Source organism: Oryza glaberrima, chromosome 12 (assembly GCF_000147395.1).
Source record: "Oryza glaberrima chromosome 12, OglaRS2, whole genome shotgun sequence".
Lineage (NCBI taxonomy): Eukaryota > Viridiplantae > Streptophyta > Magnoliopsida > Poales > Poaceae > Oryza > Oryza glaberrima.
Window position 1 is genome coordinate 9,144,428 of NC_068337.1, and position 23,161 is coordinate 9,167,588.

At 42.6% G+C, this 23,161-nt stretch overlaps 1 protein-coding gene across 1 annotated transcript; it reads right to left on the bottom strand.

Annotated features, from left to right (window-relative positions):
- Positions 1-85: 85 nt before the first annotated feature.
- On the bottom strand, positions 86-11,465 carry LOC127757163 (lysine-specific demethylase JMJ705-like). The gene is made up of 7 exons (XM_052282604.1): positions 10,432-11,465; positions 7,813-7,891; positions 7,647-7,714; positions 5,393-5,543; positions 4,457-5,148; positions 3,185-3,835; positions 86-2,793 (listed from the first exon to the last, which is right to left on the bottom strand). The coding sequence occupies exons 1-7, from the start codon at positions 11,267-11,269 to the stop codon at positions 1,163-1,165; spliced, it is 4,110 nt and encodes a 1,369-aa protein (XP_052138564.1). The 5' UTR covers positions 11,270-11,465; the 3' UTR covers positions 86-1,162.
- Between the last annotated feature and the right edge of the window lie 11,696 nt (positions 11,466-23,161).

The window sequence follows — 23,161 nt, forward strand, 5'->3', positions numbered from 1 at the left end:
AAAATAAACTAGACAAGTCAAATTTTATCGGCAGTGGTGATGCTGACACTAGCCATTGAACGAATCGGTCGATGGGGATGGGCAATTGGCGGCTTGGCACAGTGCACGGTTATCTAGTTTAGCATTGGACCGGCATAGAGATATTAATCGGAAAATTTGAACCTTTTGGCTTTGTAAGTAGGCAAGAGTACAATGGAAACATAACAAAACAAATATTATTCATTTTCTAGAGTTTTTAAATATAATTCAAGAAAACCGTCTGTCCGTCTCAAACTTTATTTTCAGAGGGCAAGACAACATTGCCATACAACGCACAATGACACTATCTTTGAAGTGGTGTGGCCAAAAGTTTCATTTTAAAACAAACTTTTCAATTTTGCTTCTAAAACTAATTTTAGAAGTTCAAAAAATAATGAACATTGAAAAAAAAAATTCACAAAAACTGAAGAATGCAGGTCACAGACAACCTCGTATTTGCCTTCCTAAAAACTTACCATTCGATTTACTCCTGAAGAGTTTTGGGTAACATTTCTTCATCCAAGAAACTTACCATTATTCTTTGCTCTGATAGTTACTACTACTACAAATACAGTTCTTGCATTCTCACTTTGTCAGATTTATCAAATATGTTGGCAGCAGAGAGGATGAAAGAAACTGAATTCAGCGAAAAGAAATCCAAAGCAAGAACATTCCGTAACCAGAATTCAACGAGGCATCATAAGTTTTGAGAACAAACCAATAAATTTAAACTAGCTGAAAACATTTTGCAGAACCAAAACGTGCACAAAATTAAGGAACAAATAACTACAACATGCTGACAGTTTATTTTAGAAAAAAGAAAAATTAAGGAACAGCTAACAACAGATTAACATGCTTCTTTAAAAGCCATGGTGACAGGAGAAATTCCCGATTTTTCAGGATGAACAGAAGACCGGTTGATACAATTGACTTGGGAGTAAATCCTAGTCAACAAAAGGTCAGTTGGACCTAAAGCAATTGAAAAATTGGCTGTTATGCAGAGCCGGCAAACAATGAAATGAATTAGACTCCTAATGTGGGCTAATCCCACAATAAATGGAATCTGATGCAATTATTCAATTAGCATCCCTCTTCAGATCATCGTCAGAGAAGAAACCTGTACTTTGCGCACAGCGGTTAGAAGTTATGTACTGTTCTTTCTTCTCTTATCAGAGGAATGGCCAGTCTTTCTCTTGTGGCGGCTGAAATCTGAAACGAATCGGAATGTCTGACCACAGCCAGGTTCCTGGCACTCGTAAGGTCTTACCCCCGTATGGACTCTCATGTGCTCCGTCCTTGCCCATGGCCACTTGAATGCCTTCTTACACCCCTTCCATGTACACTTAAGTGGCCTTTCATCTATATGCACCTTCCGGTGCTGAAGCAAGTACTTGTGGCAGAAGAACTTCTTCTTGCATCCTTTGACAGGACAAATGTCACGCTTGTGCAATAACAAGTCCTGCTGGGTACTGAAGCTCATGTCACATCCTTCTATATCGCACGGAAATTTGGCCACTTTATTTCCAGTGCGCAAACCATCGCTAGCCTGATGTTTGCTGCCTTTTCTCTTACCATTTTGCGATTTTCCTCTAGATTTCACTTTCACGTCATCAATTTTGTCTTCTGTAATTTTATCCTCATTGTCTAGTGTGACTTCATCTGCAACCGCTACGTCAACTAAGTGGTCCATATGGTCATCTTCGGTTTGATCTTCTTGAAGTTGTCTATTTATCTTATCATTCTTTTGCTTCTTAGAGCTTGATTTTTTGTTCATCTTTTGTAACTTATTTTCTTCATTCAACAAATCATCATTGGACTTGTACTTGCTAGATTTTCTCTTACCTTGCAATTTGCCTCCAGATTTCACTTTCACTGGATCAGGACTTTGTTGTTGAGAGTTACCTAGTGTGGCATCATGTCCACTACCCATGTTAAGCCAATAATCCACACCATTATCCTCGTCATATAGTTCATGAAAACTATCTGTTCTTTTCTCATCCTTCCGCTTCTTAGAACTTGATTTCCTGGTCACGTTTTGCAATTTACGTTGTTGATATTTCTGAGGATTTGTTCCTTCCTCAATTTCATCTCCATTGCCATGTTTGTCATAATCATCAGAGTTTTCAGTTTGGTCATGGATAACTCCAGAGTTCATCCCAAGGCCACTGCAATGCATACTAACTTCATCAGAAGCAGTGGATCTCTTGTTTTTTGGTTTAGATTTCTCAGCAGATACCCCCTTTTTTCTTCTTGATGTTCTTTTTGATGGGGTTCGGTTGCTTGTATTGCATCTTGTTGACGCTTCATCTTGTACTTTGCCATGGGAAATAGTAGTGAACATTGCTTTGCCGTACACTACACTACTGTTCTGTTCTTCACGCTCACGAGCTAGAAGTGGATGAACTTGATTTGACATCCAAACTTTCCCACACCACCACCCAGCCACCTTTTTCTTTGTTGAGCCTGACTTTTGACATCCATAATCTGTCAAACTGTCTGGGTTTTCTTGGCCAAATGCCTTATAAATGATGGAATTGTATGGTATCTGCTTGCTGTAAAGTGGTGATTTGCTCTGTTTGGCACTGTAATATATGTTGATACCCATTTTGACTGCCCAGTCACTGCCTGTGGGTTCAGCATCTTCATCCTGTAAAGCCAACCGAATCTTTTTAACGTCCTCTTCAGTTGCTTCTTTGAAAGTGATATCTTTCCAATCATGCTTGATACCAAGTTCTTCTGCTATGACTTTTGCTGCTGACTCTGCTCTAGGGTATTCTGCAAACACATTATAAATTACCAATGAAAAACAATCATTTTCATTTTACAAGAACAATTAAAACAGCTAATCTGTTAATTAAAAGAAAATAGATATAAATGCACAAAAAATTTTGAAACCCTAAAAGTCATTCTCATTAGCTCACTGATCATGTAGTTGTAAACACATGTTTTTTTTTCTTTGTTTTGGAAAAATCCAAACAAAACAACTTGATGTAAATAACACGTCTCAAAAACATGCCATAATCACCAACAACAAATCAGTCGGTTATGCAAATATTAAAGTTTTGAATTGTTGCTCAAATCCAAGATATGAAGAGGACACAAAGAAGGATAAATAATTCAGGAAACGGCTAGGAACTCTGCAGAAATTAGGAAACAGGGTAAATACCTGGATGGCACAAAAGCATAATATTAGCACCACCGATTTGTTGAAGCTGTGTCCATGTTTCCAAAGCATGTTCAAGACAAAACACATGCATTCTGCAAGAGTCTTTATTGTACCTGAGCATGGTCAGAACATCTGGATCCATTGAGGCTTTAGCTGCACTTACACAAGTATCTGAAGAGGATTTTAAAACTGATGTAGTTAGATCATCAACCAAATCAAGATAACCTGAACACTGTGTTCCTGACTTTCCCAATTCTATAAACTGGTCGATATCTGTATCCCTGTTAGACTGACTAATGGGCCTACTATTATGGCTTACAGGTTTCATCAATGATGTGGCTCTTGCCTCACATTCCTCTTCATGCGAGTGTGAATTTGTCTTTTGACACCGAACTGTACTGGAACAGCTAGCTGATGTTTCCAAGATTTGAGTATCCATGCTTTGGTTTACTGAATCATTTTTCTTGCTATGTTTCAAAACATCCTCAGTTGTTTCATCATCAGAGTCTGATGAGTCATATGCAGAAGCTAGAAGCCCAAGAGCAGAGGTGCATCCATCTGTATTGCTGGCATATAGTTCTCTACACCGATCAGAGACATGGGCCAAACTTACGGTATGCTTTACATTATCATCTGTTCCAGATGCTGGACCTGTTGATAGAGATAAAACCAACAATGTAACTTCCAAAGTCTGAAGAAAGAAACCAGACTTCATTATAAAAGGAAGTCCTTCACTTTACTTATTTTCAGGACTTGAGTATTGGAATATTACAATGGTTGCATTGATTCTGTTTGTTCAGTAGAGGCATGTGATTTGAAGCAAAATATATAAATATATAGTAATTGAGTCTTGACTGTCCTAGGGAAAAATAGTATGACAACTGAAGAATAACCCTCAGAAAATAGGAAAGAGAATATGTTCTACAATGTTTATGCTGCAAATAGTATACAAAATCAAACGATATTAAGCTACATTAGGTCAATTTATTATCTATGTAAAAAATCACTTTCAAATAAGGTCCAACAACATTCCTTGGTACTTTCACACAACAAATTTAATGACTATGGATGATAAATGAAAACATTTCGATTAACATGATGGCAACAAAAAATACCAGGATGATTTCAAACTCCAGTTGGACAAAAAGTGAAGAGGACTACGATTAGGACATTTTATCCAGATCATGAAACAATACCACAGCTAGATCAGTGCCAAGAAATGACAAGTGGCTACCATGGAACGATCAGGTAACAGTGATTGTTATTACTAACCTGGTGGAGGACTAATCTCATGACTCTGATCTATCCAGTTTGAGGTATCATCAGATGCACCAATTCCTCCTTGTTTTGCACTCGATGAGATGCACTCTTTAGACATGATAAACTGTACTGCTGCTTCTCTAGGTTGAATGATGGCTACACATGCAAAGCTTAGTATTCCACACTGTACACATGGCAACCGTCCTTGATCTAAGATCCCGCCTGCTGGATGTGATCTTGCTTTATCAATTCCTCTGCTCTGAATCTCTGAAGTAGATAAGCACAAAGCAGCAGCATCCCGTTGGCCATATTTTGTTTCATAAAGTTTTCTATTGCTACAGCCCACAAGACTGGTTTCACAAGGATATAAGGATCCACTCATGTCCTGAATATCTGTAACCTTGTCTACAGCCACATGATCAACAGCCATATTTTCTGCTCCTTGCTGGCTAATACTGCAGGGACCAGCTGTAAACCTTTGTTTAACAGTAGCTTCAGATTCCAGTGCAACAGGAAAGGATGGAACAAAGAAATCAGTGTTTGGAACAATTATACAATAATTCTTATCCAGAAGGACGCTAAGCAAATTGTTGTTTTCGGTTACACTTCCAACAAAATTTTCTTTGACCATTATATCACCTTCATTCTTATTCTTGTCCCTTAAACGTGAGCTTCTTGGAACAGAATAGAAATTCTTAGGCTCCCTGTAAATGAATGTTCAAAATAAATTCAGCTTCATTATTCCAATACCTAGAGGAAATTACAGATACATACAACAACACCAACCACTATCCAGTTTAATTAAAGATATTATAAGGCCTCCATCATGGATCATTTGAATCCAAACAAGATATCTAGTTATTTTAGTGTATTTAAAATAAAGATATAAAGGTGATGTCGTCCAGTATTTTAATGTAAGGATTAGCCTCATATTTTACTGCAGCACACCTTGGACGCAATGAGAGTGCTAGCTCATAAAGCAGCTGATAATGAGACACCATCGGACCACAATTAGTTGAAGCCCTCCGGATTGCAGCTTCTTTAGCCACTTGTAACCAATGGGGAGTTGCAATATTTGATGCTTCCCCACAATTAAATCCTGCAGAAGAGAAAAAGTTAAACAACATGTTTTATTCATAGGGACCAAGATCCTTTACAAGAACCAGTAACCATAACTGTTCAAAGAACACAGAGAAAATGGTAAACTCTCAGACATAGAACAGCCATTTTGTAGCTGGAATACATGAAACTAACAAGTAGATGGAACCAAATACCTCTATCCATTGATCATTCAGCATTTGTTTTCAACAATTTGGGGATGCGACTTTTGAATTTGATTTGCAGGCAGATAAATGGTTTCATATTTTTCTATTTAATGTGCATACCATGTTAACTAATCAGGTTTGAGTTCAGTTCAGGATATGATGTTTGAATGACCAAAATGCTTAAAAGCCTAATTCAGTCTCAAAAGGTCTGTAATTTAATAAAAGCAACTTCTATGAGATCAATCAACTTACATAAATAATAGAAATTCATCTTACCAAGTTCAATCAATCAAGTTCGGGCCTTAGGATTAAAGACCACAAAATGATCATCGAGGGCAGTAGAGTTCAATTGAGCAACTCTAGACATGTTTTCTTTCATGAAGAATATTCATTAATGAAGTTCCATATTCAGGGATTAATGAGTTTTCAGTTTTTAGGGCACCAGTATTGTTACTATCATCTCTGTCCAAACCAATTGCGCACAATCCAAATAAGCACTACACGCAAGGAAAAATTAATGGGAAATGATAATTATACCCCCTAAGGGCATATGGAGCCGCTTGATGGTTACACAGATGCTTAAAGAGAGAGCATTTTCGCAACAACCTCAATCTCCAATGCAATAGCTAGGTTGAAGCACTAGTTTCTTTGGCAAAACTGTTTTTATGCATATTACTTGAGTCGAGGCGCTGACTAGTAGGCTTGACGGCCAGCCGTTTCCAAAACACCAGCGTGTCCTTAAAGGTGGTTAATTTTCATCTTAAGTGCCTAGATTAGCGGCTTGTTGTACATGCGAGGTTGTAAAGTATGGTAAGCCACAGGCACTTAATCTCCCCAAAGTGAAGTGTGGATAGACTAACTTCACTCTTGATTTATTCAGTGGATAACCAATTAACCATTCTGAAATGACATATTGCAAAACTAAGGGAGTACATAACAAAGGTGGTAATGTTAGAAAACCAACAGTGTTATAGCATTGAAATGATGAAACCTAACCTAATTTCCGTGTTCTCTCATATCAACTACTCCTTCCGTCCCAAAATATAACAACTTTTAGCCCTCAGGATTTGTCCCAAAACATAACAACTTCTCCACCAACATTCTCTCCCCAACCAATCATAACCCTCCACCATTCATTTTTCCCACCTACCTCCACTACTCATCCAATCACAACCCTCCACCACTCACTTCTACCTACTTTCTTAATAACTGTGTCCAACCCTAAAACTTCTTATATTCTGGGACGGAGGGAGTAGTATGCATGGTTGTGTTTTCCTTTTTTGTGCAAGGGTGACATTCTGATTGCATGGTTTACAAAAACAGACCAAATTTGAGCATCTCATTACAGAAACCTTGGATAGTTGGATCCATAGCCAAAGGAGATATTGTGCATCTAGGGCATATGAAATGCCATCAACAGCTAGTAACACTGCATGGTTATCTATCCAGGCAACAAAACATGTGATCACACAATTCATGATGGTCTGTTGGTAAGTTTTGATTTAAACAGGGAATTAAGAGGGACGTATCTAAATGATAATTTGAGTGCTTTTAAATTTTAATTATTTGAAATTGAAAACAGTATCTTCCACTAAGTGTGCAGAACAATATGACTACTCCATATGTATTAAAGCACTTTAAAATAAATATAGCTGCCTTATAAAATATATTTGATTGGCACTATATGGTATTACGCTGGCATTTTAGTTGTGAACAGATCTAAATAAAACCATAAGGGCACCAAATGAAAGTAGCTAGCTCTCTACAAAACAAGGATGGAGTTCCATTTCTTGAGTTAGCCAAATTTGTAGCCTTCACTGTAGAATAGTAAGTCGAAGATGTGAACAATGCAATACATATAGGACCAAACAGATAACTTCTCCAAGGGAGATAATATGTTCCACTACACATTCTATGATATGGGCATGATGACCTACCATGGCTAAAGCCTGAATGATAAGCTCCAGGGAATGTGATAACAAATTCTCCCGCTTTTTGAACCAATCTGCTTTGGAGAAGTATCTCTTAATCATTATACTTGATACTCAAAATAATGTCATAGAGTAAATATCCCAAACAAGGGCATTATGAATGTGGGTATACCTGCAGCAGGGAACACCAGCAGAAAGAAGCACCTCAGGAGATAAGACAGTTGTCTTCTCATTTAACGTTTGAAAGGCCACTGCAAGTCATAGGATATAAGTAATCCATTAGCGCATTGATCATCAGAGGCAATTCTTACTTGAGTATTCAACATTACATCTTGTCAATGAAATTTCTCTAGACAACCACATCTATAACCATGGCCGAGTTTAGATCCAAAGTTTTTCTTCAAACTTCCAACTTTTCCATCACATCAAAACTTTCCTACACACATAAACTTCCAACTTTTCCATCACATCGTTCCAATTTCAACCAAACTTCCAATTTTAACGTGAACTAAACACACCCTATGTGGTTAACACCAAGTTGGAAAAACCACGTAAGCTTGTTCAACTTAGGAAAACTTCAAAAAGTCATAACTTATTAATAAAGTATTTTCCTCTCCACTTCATTAACTTATAACCGAGTAAAGGTTTATCCAGATTCAAGAATCATATAAAGTAACCCAAGCTTTAGAGTGTCTCTCTCCTACTCATGATCTAATAATGAACTGTGATCTGCTCAAGGTTCCAAATCTTTTACATTGGTAAGCTGTTACTGGATTCATTTGACCCATCCAGGATTTAGTATCAAATGAAATCTGAAATTGAGAGAAACTTTTACAGTAATTAAAGAGTTACCGAAACAAACAAACAAACAAACAAGGTGGGCAACTGAATCTAACCATTCATTTACTGAGGTTAGAATTTATAATCAACCTAAAAAAATATGCACTGTTGCACTCTCCCTCTCATGGAAGATCTTATCAATGGACTACCTTCACTGCTTGGCACCGCAATGTATCATGATTAAGAAATCACCGCATCATCATCTCCATCTCCTTTTTATTAGCATAAACACATATGACATATCACAACCATACCATGGTGAAAAGAAAGAACATTACCTCCTGACAACAAATAAAGCATTCGTTCATCCAATGCAGAATTGGAAGTAATACAAATAGCGTCAGATCAGAGGTTTGGAATATCTGTCACTATATGAAAAGATAACTAAATTCTCGTTCACAATAAAAGAAATGTTCCATCCATACAGACCCAAGGTCTCACCGGACATTGTGCTAGGTCTTTGTTGCAACCTTGATTATGCCTACTATTGCATTGAGTGCAGAGTTATCTTTCATAAGGATCTCCTAAAGTATAAGCCTACAACAATTGCTTCCATGCCCCTATATTTTTCGCACTACTCTCATCTGGTACTTGTACGAGTGTTGCTTTAAGGTCTTTTAGGGTGTCCTAAGACCTTGAGAATTGGATATATTTTGATGGTTCTTACAAGGTGGTAGTAAATTAAAATTTTTACAAGGATCGTAAAACAGAAATTATAAATTAAAATCTCAAGTAAACAAATTGTGGTAGTACATTCATGTCTACATAATCAAACACAAGTAAATCAACCAAAAATGATTTTCCAAGTCACTGCAACTGGCAAGGGATATATCACAGAAACTAGGCAGAAGAGGAGCACAGCTGGCACGCTAGAGTAGTATACCAACAGATATGGTGAGAGTAGCTCCCGATTGACTGATGTGGCATGGCAACATGATAACATACTGATGAGGACAACAATGACTAATAGAAGATATTAGTGATCTGTTACAAATATCTTTGGGACATTTGGGGACATACAGATGAGGACATGTGGAGGAAATTTGATATGCATGATCATGGAGGATTTAGTTGCAACGTTCTTGTTGAGGTCATCCTTAATCTTGCTCATTAAATGAAGTAAACAAAAATGTAGCAGAATCTGATAGACATCTTCATCTTAAAACTGAACGTGGAGGATCCAAACAGGATGTACATTATGACTCTGGGTAGAGACCCTTTACATGTAATTCTAAATTCTAATTTGCATGTCTGCATGTCCTTGGAGTCCAATCCTAGTAGAATCGGTTGTCAAGCCAAATCTGAATCTTACAAATACACTATAATACTCTCTTTTCAAGGAAATCCCCTATCATTACAATTTCTAAGGGTTTAATAATAGGCCAATGCATCAGATACTTTGTTAAACCAGATTGGTGCAACATTTCCATAGCTCCATAAATTTGTTTCTTAGTGTTTGTGGATGAGCAAATCAACCAGGTGGCAGATCACATAAACATAATGACTACTGTATTCGCTGAATTGCAACCATCAGCCATTTCTTTGATTCCTGTTTGCCTAAGAAGTAAGACCAGTCACACTAGCAGAGGGCTTAATATTTAGGTCCACAGCTTCAGTAACTAAAACGGCTTGGTAATGATGCTCATATATAGTTTCTCTAAAGGACAACAATTTCTACTTAATTTACAAGCTATTGCAGTTACATAATGGCTCACCTGGAGACTGGAGTAGTAGTCGACACACTAACCACCATAATATTTTCAGGAAAAAAAGAAATTCCCATTTCGGTAAAAATTTAGCAATGGCGTGTGAAGATTCTCTGACGAAAAGGTTTTGACTCTTGGCAGTCAAAAGGAAAAGGGGTGGTGACCCATGCGACCTTTTCTTTCATCAGGCAAGAAAACTGAAGAACAGTAAAAGCAGCAGGAGGAGGAGACTGAGGACAACTCACTGATGGCGTTGAGGTCGTCGGCGTAGCCGTGGACGCGCACCGTCTCCTCGAAGGCGAGCATGGCGTCGCGGGGGACGCCGTACCAGGTCTTGGCCTTGCCGAAGTGGAGGAAGTTGAGGCTGTGGAGCTCGTGGTCCTCCACGTGCCAGGCGAACCAGCTGTAGAGCATGGCCACGTACAGCATCGGCGTGGTGACGCCCGCCACGTCGCGGGCCATGGCGCGGAGCAGCGACCCCCGGGCGCGGGGCGCCACCCGCATGTTCCACTCCGTCTCCCCGACGTCGGTGGCATTGGCGGCGTCGGGGAGCTCGTCGGGGGAGGCGAAGGCGGAGCCGGGCATGTCGTTGCCGTACTCGACGCTGAAGGGCCTGGAGGCGCAGGCGGCCCAGAAGAGGGCCTCGAGCTGGAGGTGGGTGGGGTTCCTGGGCGGCGCGGCGTGCCTCGGGGGCTCAAACTCGGCCGCCTTGGCGCGGAACGCCTCCAGGGTGTAGCGCTCCCCGCTCTCCCACACCCGGCGGCTGGCGGCGCGGCGGTTCCTGGCGGAGAGGCCGACCTGCTGGAGCCGCGTGGGGAAGGTCGGGGAGGGGTCGCCACCGGCGCCATTGGAGGAGGCCGCGGCGGCGAAGGCGTCCTGGAGGCGGCGGAACGTGTCGTCCTCGGGGGGCCGCGGGAGCGGGGGCACGATCTTGCAGATGCCGTAGCGGGACGCCTCCGGCTCGATCCTGAGGATGTAGGCGATGGGGTCGGCGAACTCCGCCAGCGTCGGGTGGTACTCCGGCGCCACGGGCAGCGTCCGCAGCCACTCCGGCGGCTCCACCGCCGGCGGCTGCAGCGACATGGCGGAGGCGGAGGCGGAGGGGGAGGGTTTCGTCAGGGGAGGAGGAGGAGTCGCATTTGGGAGGAGGCGATTTGGGGGAATTGGCTTGGCTGCTGCTGCTGCTGCTGCTGCTGGCTTAGCTTGGGTGCTCGCTGCTGATGCCGCTTGCTGCTGCTTTGGGGGTAGTGAGAGGAGAGAGGAGAGAGAAATGGTGGGGAAGACGAGGTGATGGGGATTTTCTTTGGGGTTTTTTTCTATTTGTTTATTTATTTTCTTTCCATGCGAACGGTGGTAGTAGTAGAAATCAAGAAATGGAATCCGTTATTTGCCCCTTTGGAAACTATATATTCGAACAAAATTTGGGGAAACTGGCGGAGATCGGATTTTGTGATGGGGTTTGCTCTTCTTGTTTTTGGAAAGATTTTTCAGCCCGAAATTAGGGAAATAATAATATAGATAAGTATTTTTTCAGATATGAGATACTCTGGGACAGGAGATCGATGGCGATCATGAACTCGTGACAGTGATGACGATGAATAAGAGATCTCTTCAATACTTTGATTTGGTAAAGTTCGGTGCCAAATAATGGTATTATAATTAGAGTGAGGGTTGGGTAGTAAGAAGGCTAATATGGAGATCACACAAACTAAAAATAATAATGTAATTGTTATACAGATCTAAAGAAAAATTATAGAGAAAATATAATCGGGATTAGAGAGAATTCTATGGATTACTTTGGCTAGGAGATTGGAGGAGTTAGAGCTATTATATAGAGATAAAGTAACCGCTTTTTTAAGTATACAGTTATTAAATTCACTATTATTTTCCTTGATCAAAAGCAAATGCTTTTAAACGATACTTCAAATTTCAAAAGATATTTGTGGATGAAAGATCATGACAAATTAAGAAAACAAAGCAGGCTCCATCATTGATGATGAGAGAAAGCATCTCTTTCTAGTCAAACGTCAGCATGGACACTATGCATTAATTGCACATATACTCGATATCCGTTTTCATTTCTAACATTGACAATTGGTATACTCCAAATAACATGCCTCATCATTTTTAAACGGCACGATCTACTAATGATATGGAATTAATTCTATTTTTACATTATTACTATGAGGAACCGTATGAGGTGAAAACCTCATGTACACCCTCCATACTCGTAAAAAAAGTCGTTTTGGACAATGATACGGTCTCTAAAACACAACTTTGACTTCTTATTTATATAAAAATATTATTGAAAATTGATATATGTATACTTTTACGAAAGCATTTTATAATTTTTACATTTTCAAACCCAACAACTTGAGAGTTATTCATGATTTATACTCTCAAGGTTTGACTTAAACATTATCTTAAACGACTTCCTTTACGAGTACGGAGGGAGTATAGTTTTGGAGCGGAGATTTTTATTAAATAGAATGAACGACCATAATAGTGTTGTCTCAATCCGAAGGAAATTATACGAAAGCTTTGCAGAATTATTATGAAGCTTTGCAGAATTATTATGAAGCTATGCGACTAGAAATTGATCCCTACGATCAAAGTTATATACTCTATAACATAGGCCTTACACACTGGCTTTGCAATATTATTTTCGGGCACTAGAACGGAACCCCTTCTTACCATAATATGGCCATGATCTGTCATTACGTGCGACTATCTCCACTATGTAGAATTTGTAGGATCGTACAACAAGAACTAAACCAACCAGAGGGGGGTGAATGGTTGTAGTACCCAAAAACCAAAACTTTTAGCGGAATTAAAAGTTGCCCTCGAATTCGATATAGATTGGTCTGAGCGGAGTAGATGCACCGGTCTGACGGCTCGAAGACCTCCGATTTGACCGGTAGTGAAGCTCGATCTGATTGTGCATTGCCCTGCTAACGCCTATCGCTGCCGCCGGTCTGACCGTCATAAACCCGTCGGTTTGACTGGGCCGATGCTGTTAGTCTAACCGCCAGTGTCCCGTCGGTTTGACCGGGCCAATGTCATCGGTCTAACCGCCAATGTCCTGTCAGCTGGATCACCGAATCCGAGCAAACAAAATTTAAGATCTCTCAAAATAAATTCAGGGCCTGTTTGGCACAACTCCAGCTCCAGCTCCACCTCTCCTGGAGCTGGAGTCGAACCAAACAATTTCAACTCCACCTAAAATGGGAGCGGAGCTGGTGGAGCACTGTCACAAAATGAACTAGAGAGGAGAAGCTGGGTTTAGGCTGCTCCACAACTCTACTCCAAACCCAACTCTAAGCTAAATTTAGGAGTTGGAGCTAGGGATGGCAATGGGTCGGGTCGGGCACGGGCAGAGCGAAACCATGCCCGGCCCGAGACCCACGTGCCCATGCCCGACCCACGTCCGCAAAGCCTATCGGGCAAAATCCCATGCCCGTGCCCATGCCCGTCGGGCACGGGCATGCCCAATGCGTATCCTCTGGGCTTGCGCCGCTGCGTCGCCAATCACCGCCGCGCCGCCGGCCGCCGCCCATGTGCAGCCGCGTCGTTGGCCGCCGCCGCGCCACTAGCCTCAGTTCGTGCTGCCACGCCGCTGGCCACCGCCCACGTCGCCCATGAAGTAGAGGAAGCAAGGAGGCGGAGCGATGGTGGAGGAGGAGGAGGACGACGACGAGGAAGCGAGGAGGCAGAGCTCGACGGCGGCCTCCGTGTGACGACGTGGAGTCCTCCAAGCCGCCGCCGTCGCCTTGAGCAGCCGCCATCGCCCTCAGAGCCGCCGCCGCCGTCGTCTTGAGTCGCCGCCATCGCCCTTAGAGCCACCGTCGTCGTCTTGAGTCGCCGCTGCCCGGAGCCGCCGCCCAGCCGCCAGCCGCCGTTGCCTTGAAGTTGAAGGGGATCTGGGAATGGGGATATTAGGTTAGGGTTTGGTTGTTAGTTGGTTGTATATATGTAATGGGCCAAATGGGCCAATATGAAGTTGAATGAAAATAAAGAGATGGCCCAAGAATCAGTATTAATACTTATATCGGGTCGGGCATGGATTATCCACGGGTAAAATTTGCTACCCAGTTCTTGCCCACTAAACTTTCGGGTTCCGGGCGGGCGTGCCCATGGACAAAAATTTATACCCATGCCCGTGCCTATCGGGTAGCGTATCCGCGGATACCCAGACCCGTGGGTAAAATTGCCATCCCTAGTTAGAGCTCTACCAAAGAGGCCTTGAAAGTTTATTACTTCTATTTATATTTACAAAGTGCAACAACAACACTCCTCACAAAAATCTCGACTAAACTCAAAACCCTAACTTTTCTCTAGACTCAACTCTTACAAAATCGAAGCTGGAAGGCTCTATTTATACCTGAGGTAGACAGCCTAAAGCCACGAACCAACTTGTACAAGAAGTCTTAATCCCCTAGGAAATCTTCCCGTACAAGAAACAAACTTTACAAACTCCAATCATACCAAATTTGGACTTCTTCCAAATTCGACTCCGCATCCATACGCACACAACATCTCCGTCGTATGCCATATGAAATCTTCACCAACTACGCGCATGATACCTTGATCGTTCGGATGTCATCTTCTCCCAAGTTGACTCCTGATCCATCACCGACAACACTCTCATCAGGCATCAAGACTCACCTTGTTGACGGGGGATACCCGCTGACTGTATTCGAAGGGTATTGAGGTACATTGGTATGAGAATCTACACGATACGACACCAAGCACATAAGAAGACAAGGATTATACTACTGGTTCAGACCCCTCATAAGGTAATAGCCCTAATCCAGTTTATACGGGGGATTATGGAAGAAACCACAGAGTACAATAGAGAACAACTAAACTCCGAGATCCTCGTTGAGGGGAGGTCGACGAGATCTATTGGCGAGTAGGCTTCAAGTTCTCCGGATTGCGTTTGTGGTGGCAGATGTCTTGCACTAAGATTCGATGCCATGTACACCTCAGGGGCTTAGTGTTTATACCGTGGATCACCTTAGTTTCCATGTAGAACTCGGAGACAACGGACCCCGTACGACTAGATGGTATACTAATCTTCTCTGAGTAGGACTATGTTATTTCCACTTTTGCAAATACTATTTCTTTATTTTATACGGTTACTTTCCATATATTTGTGGATATACCGTATCCGTATATCTCATGATTCCAAGGATGGAGGGTATGCCTTATCCCTAACCCCGACACACCTACACATGAACCAATAAAGAAACCATATCCGAGCACATGTTCTCTCCAACTTGAATCAACATTAGCACACAACAGTATTACACACGTATAGTATCCATCTAGAAGCCATAAACATGAATTAATCACGGATATCCAAATAAACAACTTGAAACCGAAACCGGCACAAAGTCGGTTTGGTCAGACCGTCGAGCTGGCCGGTCTGACCGCTCGCTCCACTCCGGTCTGACCAACGGCCATGTGCCCGGTTTGACCGACTCCAAACAACCGAAACACATGTTCATCATCTGAAAACAATTCATAATATTTGTCAGGTCTGACCGGTACACAAACCCTAGTCTGATTGACCCTAAAATCACTTCGTCTATTATCTGCAAATATCAAAACCAATTATCTTACATGCCAATTGTTCATTACAAATTAATAATCAACCACACTTTAATTTTACAGAATTCTCTTAGATAGGGCAATGATAGGTTACCACTGTTATTTATTCTCTTAGTGTAATTTCTGAGGAGAATGGAATGATATTTTTATATTTATTGTAGTCGAACTATTGGGAGGAAACATATAAAACTGGGAATATTGAGATATGATCTTATTTGTTGCCTAATTCATGCATGCAATGTACATGAAAAGTCAAAGTGCATGCAATGTACATGAAAAGTCAAAGTACGTGACATGAAATCAATAATTAACATTTTCAAAATAGTTTAAACGATAAATACATATATCATAAAAAAGATATATACCAAACATGTAAAGTTGGATTGTGTTGAGTACGAATCCCATATGAGATTTTTTTCTTTGAGAAACCATAGCTTTGGCCATACACTTCTAAGGGTACTATGGACCTTTTTTGACGTGGTAAGCTGGTAACGTAGTGTATTTTGTTAGTGATATGCCCTAGAGGCAATCATAGAGATGATTGTATCACATACTATATTTACATATTTATCCGATATTGTTCCTTGAAATAGATAACTCCTATTTTGTTAATGAATATGTGATTCTTTCATGAGACTCTTTATGTTGTTTGTTACTATTTCTAAAGGATCCCTGATCAAATATCATATGTTGAACAAATATGTTTAGATGATTAGCACATGTATTAATTGATGATCATGTCTCATGGATTATGGTATAGAGATACCAAATTAATAATGTGGACACATGTTGGTGAACATGTTGTTGGATAGACCCAACATGAGACACTGCAAGAGCCATATGTGTTGTGTCATCAGTGATCTCATTGAGTGTTGGTGTTGAATCCTTAGACCTGAGATTATCATGGTTCTCAACATGTATAGTAGCTTACTTAGGGACTGCTAAACGCTACTCCGTAATTGGGTAGTTATAAAAGTAGTTTTCGGGTATGCTATGAAACATGTAGTGGGATATGAATAATCAAGATGGGATTTGCCCCTCCTATGGAGAGATATCTCTGGGCCCCTCGATGTTGTAGATTATGGAAGTGCATGGCCATGCCAAAGGTGATTGAGGAGTCAATCACAAGTTATATGATCTATCAACAGGTTCGAGTGAATGATTGAGCTATTAGAGGATGGCACATATCTAGCCTTGAGCTTAATCGATATCGTGAGGCAAAGGGGTTCATACAAGTATACACTAGAGGTTTAGCCGATATGATCTTTATGTATGCCCGGTGGGTCAATACGTTCTGCTAGGGGCCGCTGTTGACGCGTGGACCGAAAAGGAGTTTTCGGGTTATAGCCGAGTATATATGAACCTACAGGGTCGCACGCTTAATGGGCCAGAATAAGGGAATTGGATATAGATCCAATATGAGCTTAATTCAGATAGGGATCTGAATAGGAGTCCTACGGGCCTTGGAGGCCCGAGTGATGGATCCTATATATTCGTGAGGGGTGTGACCGGCAGAGGCATTGCATCACGTGAGAAACCCTAGCCGTCACTTCCCTCCCCGAGCAAAACCCTAGCCGTGCGCGGGTGCTAGCACATCTGCGCGTGGTGTTCCATCCCTGTACGTGTGGATACCGGTAGAGGCGCCGCTGGTTTGTGGTGCTGATCGGCGTGGGAGTACGGCGAGGAGAACGCACGAGGAGGAGAAGGTCGAGCCGGTGCGATCGATTACTTCCTCTACATCGACGCGCGCTACTTCGCGAGAGTTCCTTCGACTTCTCAGCATCTTCTTCCGCTGCGCAGCGCGTTGAGTGGTAACGATCTATGATCTAATACTTGCATGGTTCCTGGTTTACGCGATAGAAAATTTTGATTTATGCTATCGTAGCCTACACGTATCCCAACATATTTGACGAAAAGCTAACGATGATGGTAAAAATGGAAGGAAAACACTTACGTAACTGCGATGGCATTTTGTACAAAACAAGCTCACTGATGAGAACTTATAGGATCAATCTTTTGTCAATAGCAAAACTTCGAGTTTAGGCAACATAATGGCTCCTTTGAAACACACAATTGAAAAAGCAGAAAAATAGAAAATCCCCGTTATTTTGACAGGAGTACATGTATAAAATAGATACTACCTCCGTTTTAGGTTATAAAACTTTCTAGTATTGCCCACATTCATATAGATGTTAATGAATCTAAGCACACATATATGTCTAGATTAATTAACATATATTTGAATGTAGGCAATGCTAGAAAGTCTTATAATATGAAACGGATGAAGTAATTGTAAAGAAAAAAGTACGAATTACCCCCTTGAACTATTGAGGTCGATCGAATTACCTCCCTGAACTACAATACCAGACATTTGACACCCCAAACCCTTGAATCTGGATGAATTATCCCCCTAACAAAAACCAAAGTGGTTTTCAGCCTACATGGCATACACGGGGTGATACAGTCAGCAAAAACAAATAAAACCAGTGGACCCGCTTGTCAGCGTTGGTTTTTCTCTCTCTCCTTCTCTCCCTTCTCTGCTTCTCTATTGGTGAGAGGAAGACAGAGCCCCGGACATAGCACCGACGGTGAGGGCCAGTCTGAGGAGGGTATCGGAGACAGCGAGGCAGCGGTGAGGTTGGCTTGAGGCGGTGGAGAGGTGCCCTCTGCTAGCTCATGGAGGGCATCCACTGTATCCTCTGGATCTGGCAGAGAGGCAAGGAGATGGGAGGTGGTGGAGAGGCCGCCGGGCAACCGACGACGATAGCAGCACAACAGTGAAGCGGGTATGGGAGCGGAGGAACTTGAGGAGGGTTCCCCCATGGTCACTGGCGCCGGCTCCGTTGTCGCGGTAGAGCTTGCCCTAGAAGAGGAGATCCATGCCGGCGGCCGCCTCATCGAGCACAAGCTTTTGCAACTTCCCTGCATTGAAGGCCATGGAGGTCCCGGGGACAGAGAGAAGCGGCTGCGGGCGTCCCCTCTGTTGCCTCGACGAGCCGCACGCTGCCGGCTGTGGGCGCCCCTCCTCCCGCCCCGAGCTTCGCTGCCCCGTCAAGGTGAGGAAGGGAGAAGAGAGGATTTTGGAGAGAGATAGAGAGGTGAGGGTAAAAGAGAGGGTGAGAGACTAACATGTGGGGCCCGCTGATTTAAAAAGAAAAGAATTGATGACTGGACTACCACGTAGGCCAAAACCGCTTGTAAAGCTGCTCAGGAGGAGGGGGGAGGGTCATCCGGTATCGATAGTTGAGGGTGAAATATGGCTGGTTTTTAGGTTTGGAGGGGGCAATTCGTACTGACCTAATACTTCAGGGGGTAATTCGTACTTTTCCATATGTAATATATAGAAAAAAATACATAAATGATTGTTTAAGTAGACCGTAAGTGAAATGTAAGAGTAGGATGAGAGAGATAGAGTCAAAATAAGATTGGAGCTCTTACTAACCACTTTCCAAAATCTTTATAGAATTGCCCATGACATAGATATTTCAAAGGAAATGATATTTGATTCAAGGGAAATTTTGCTATAGGACACCGATATTGTGTGGTTTTAGCCCTATGACACCACACAAACTAACATTTAGGGGAAAACACTCCATAATCGTTGTATTTTGCTAGTGGATACCGCGCCTACTAAAATAATAATTTCCGGTTGAAGAGGAGAGAGAAATCATGTGAAATGTCAAATATGCCCTTGGGCCCACATGGCAGTGACTTAGCACGAGGAGGAGCAGAGGCAATGGAGGTCGGTGAGCTTGTCGCCGGTGCCGGTCGCCGACCGCCGGCGGTGTATGGCGGGGTTTCGTGAGGTGTGGCCAAAAGAGGATTTGTAGAGTGGAGGATTGCGAAGCTAATGATGATGGTCTCGTGCACCTTGGTGACCGGAATTAATGTCGACGGTAGCACAAGCGGCGGTGAGCTTTGGCATGCTAGTGCATGTCGAGCTCTAGCTCGTTTTAGTGCAAACCCGTGCATGCATATGTGCCTAGATGGTGCTTGGATACTTACCCGACATCATGCGCGGGTTGGCGAAGACTGGACAGTAGTGGCGATGGGAGGAATGGCTCTGGCATCGGCGGAAATGACAGGATGTTGTCGATAGCGAGAAGTGGCCCACGCTCTACCAAGGAAGCGTGCACACAAGATTAGTTGAGCTACTAGGAAGCTTCATGCCCAAGGAATGGGGCGGAATCGGAATCGGAAAGGGGAAGCGGTGGCTGGAGGTGAGGAAGACGATGTTGATCTCCCACCTCGATGCATGATTCTTGGGGATTCTTGGGGGGTCTTCGAGAGAAGGTTGTGGTGGTCACGATGGCTCGGTGGCTCGGTCTAGTGTGGTTCACAGTGGCCGGAACGATGACGACATCATGGCGGCAGTGCTCGGTGCGTGCTCCAGAGCCGACAATTGCATGGCGGCATTCCCATTGCTGCAGTGGATGAAATGAGATGGTATCAAAAGAATAATTGTTTGGCATGATGAGAAGAATAGGGAACACAGAAGAGATGGGGATGGCGATGGCTTGGCGATGAATGCGGACGTCATCTTCTTCGCTGCCTCTTCCGTCGCTATCGTCACCGCGCGCACAAAGTAGCCACGAGAGCTCGCCGGCACGGCAGCGCCCCCGTCAGCACCTGCAGCGTGCCCTCAGCTCGAACAACAACGGCCGCGGCGAGCCTGCAACATGACGCTGGCGTGCGCCGCAACGCAGCGCAGTAGAGTAGGGAGGGGATGAGGTCCCATGGGCATTTCGGTCACACCGTGTAAAAAATCAGGCCCACTAGCGCCTCGTCAGCACGGAAATTATATTTTAGTCGGTGCGGTGTTCACTGGCAAAATACCACGATTATGGAGTGTTTTCCCCTAAAAGTCGGTTTTTGCGGTGTTTTAGAGCTAAACCACACAATAGCAGTGTCCTGTAGCAAAATTTCCCTTGATTCAAGTGTAGGAATTTTTAGTACGGGATTAAATCCTTCAATTTTTTTTACGTTTTTTCTATAATAAAAGGGGTCTACAAATGGAGATAATAATGTGTATAATTATATACTTCCAATCTAAACAATATTTTCAAATACCACTTTAGTATATGAGATGCAGCTTATCTGGACTCTGCAGAACCGAGCATTGAAGGATGGGCCACCACAAGAATTGTCTACTTGTCACACAAGTGCCAGTTGCAGGTATAGGCGAGTTTAAGGAGTAAACTATGCCGGAGAAGCCACCTGTACTGTTTTCGTTTTTAATTTTACACAGCTCCCCTTACCTAGATCGAATGGGATTTTTCTATGGGCTAGTAACGTCCTACTCCCTCCGAAAAAAGAAGAAGAAGAAGCTAACACATTATCTACTAGATTGGCTTTTTTTTTTTTTTACGGAGGGAGTGATCAGACCTAACTAAATAAATGATAGCTTATTAGAGTGATTAAGTAAATAGGGATGTGCTATAAGTGTTATTGAGGAATAAATAATCAAATCCTGTGGTTACATATAGGTACGCTAAGCGTGCACGTTTAGTGGAAGAAGGGGATGGAAGGAGAATGAATCTCCACTTTTAGATTTTAATTAAGTTACTACTCTATCATAAAATATAAAATATAAGAACATACGATCGAATGAGTCAAAATATAAGAACATAGAGTCGATCGGATAGAACATTTACAAGTAATATGAATCTGCTACCTATCCAAATTAGTAGTATTAGGAAATATCTCATTCGATTCTAGTTTTTTATATTTTGGGATGGATGTAGTAGTAGAGATGAGAGTAGTTTTTTTTTTGGCAAAATTTGCTACAGGACATAAAAAAACACGTAATTAGCTGGGAGACACCGTAAGAACATGTTTTTGCAAGAGGGCATCATAAAAAAGTGGTAATTAGTTGCTGGACATCCACCGCACTATTTTATTATTTTCGAAGGAAATGGAGAGAGAAACATTTGTTTTAGACAGGTTTGCCCATGGGCCCACTCGTCAGTCTCACATATCTCTTTCTATGTTCCTATCTTCTTTCTCATGGTGGTTGGCCACCCATCAGCGGAGGAGGAACAACGGCGGTGGCGGTAGAGTTCGTCAAGCAGCGGCGGCAGCCGTGTCAACCATGGAAAAAACAGCGCCGACGAGGGTGCGAGCAGCAGCAGCAGTGGCGGAGCGAGGGTCGGCGATGAAGTGAGCGGCAGCGCTGGTAACATCGACTACAGATCTAGGGGCGGTGCAAGCAGATCCGATAGCGACAGCGAGGTCTCGGAGGCGACAGTTCGGAAGCAGCTCGACATGGCACAAGAAAATCCAACAGCGGTCGCAAGCTTGTCATGCCGGCGACGTCGGTGAGCGTTGGGATGTTTCCTCCTTACCCTTAATCCATGTTGCTCCTAGCAAGGGTGGCGTCGGTCATCTCCTTGTAAAATCAAAGTGTTTTTGATTGTTATTCTGTGATGAACAATTGACATTGGAGATTATTAGTTTTGATATTTGGAATTTATTTTTGAAGTGGTTTTGGAGATGATTGGATTTTACGGGTGATCTACAAGAACTGTTGTCTGTGATTTGGTCCGATCAGACCGGGCTGTGTGTGCCAGTCAGACCGGCGGTGATTGAGCGGTTAGACCGGCCAGCTCGCGGTCTGACCAGCCGACTCAGTGTCAGTTTCGGTTTCGGGTTGTTTGTTTGGATATCCGTGATTGTTTCATGTTTATGGCTTCGAGATGGATACTATATGTATGTAATACTATTGTTTGCTAACAATGAGTCAAGTTGGGGATAGCTTGGTCTTGGAATATGATTTCTTTGTTTGATTCATGTGTAGGTGACTTGATGCCTCGGGAGAGTATTGCCGGCGATGGATCGGGAGTCGGCTTGGGGATAAGACGATGTCCGTGACGGTCAGATATCATGCGGGATACTTAGGCTAGAGTTCAATGCACGTGGTTGGTGAAGATTCCATATGTCATACAATGGAGGTATTGTGTGCGATGGGATGCGGAGTTGAATTTGTAAGGAGTCCAAATTTGGTATGATTGGAGTTTATAAAGTTTGTTTCTTGTACGGGAATGTTTCCTATGTGGATTAGGACTTCTAGTATGAGTTTGGTTTGTGGCTTTAGGCTGCCTACCTCATGTATAAATAGTGAGGGAGCGTGAGGCTTCCCGGTATCGCTTTTAAGAGCATTGAGTTGATAGTTTAGTTAGGGTTTCGAGTTTAGTCGAGATTTTCGTAAGGAGTGGTGTTGTTGCACTTTGTAAACACATAGAGAAGTAATAAAGTTGTCATCTACTTTGAGAATTCTTCGATTTGTGTTTGTTAGGGTTTGGCGGTTTAACCGGCGACACACCAGCGGTCAGACCGGCAGCAAGGCAACGGTCAGACCGGCGG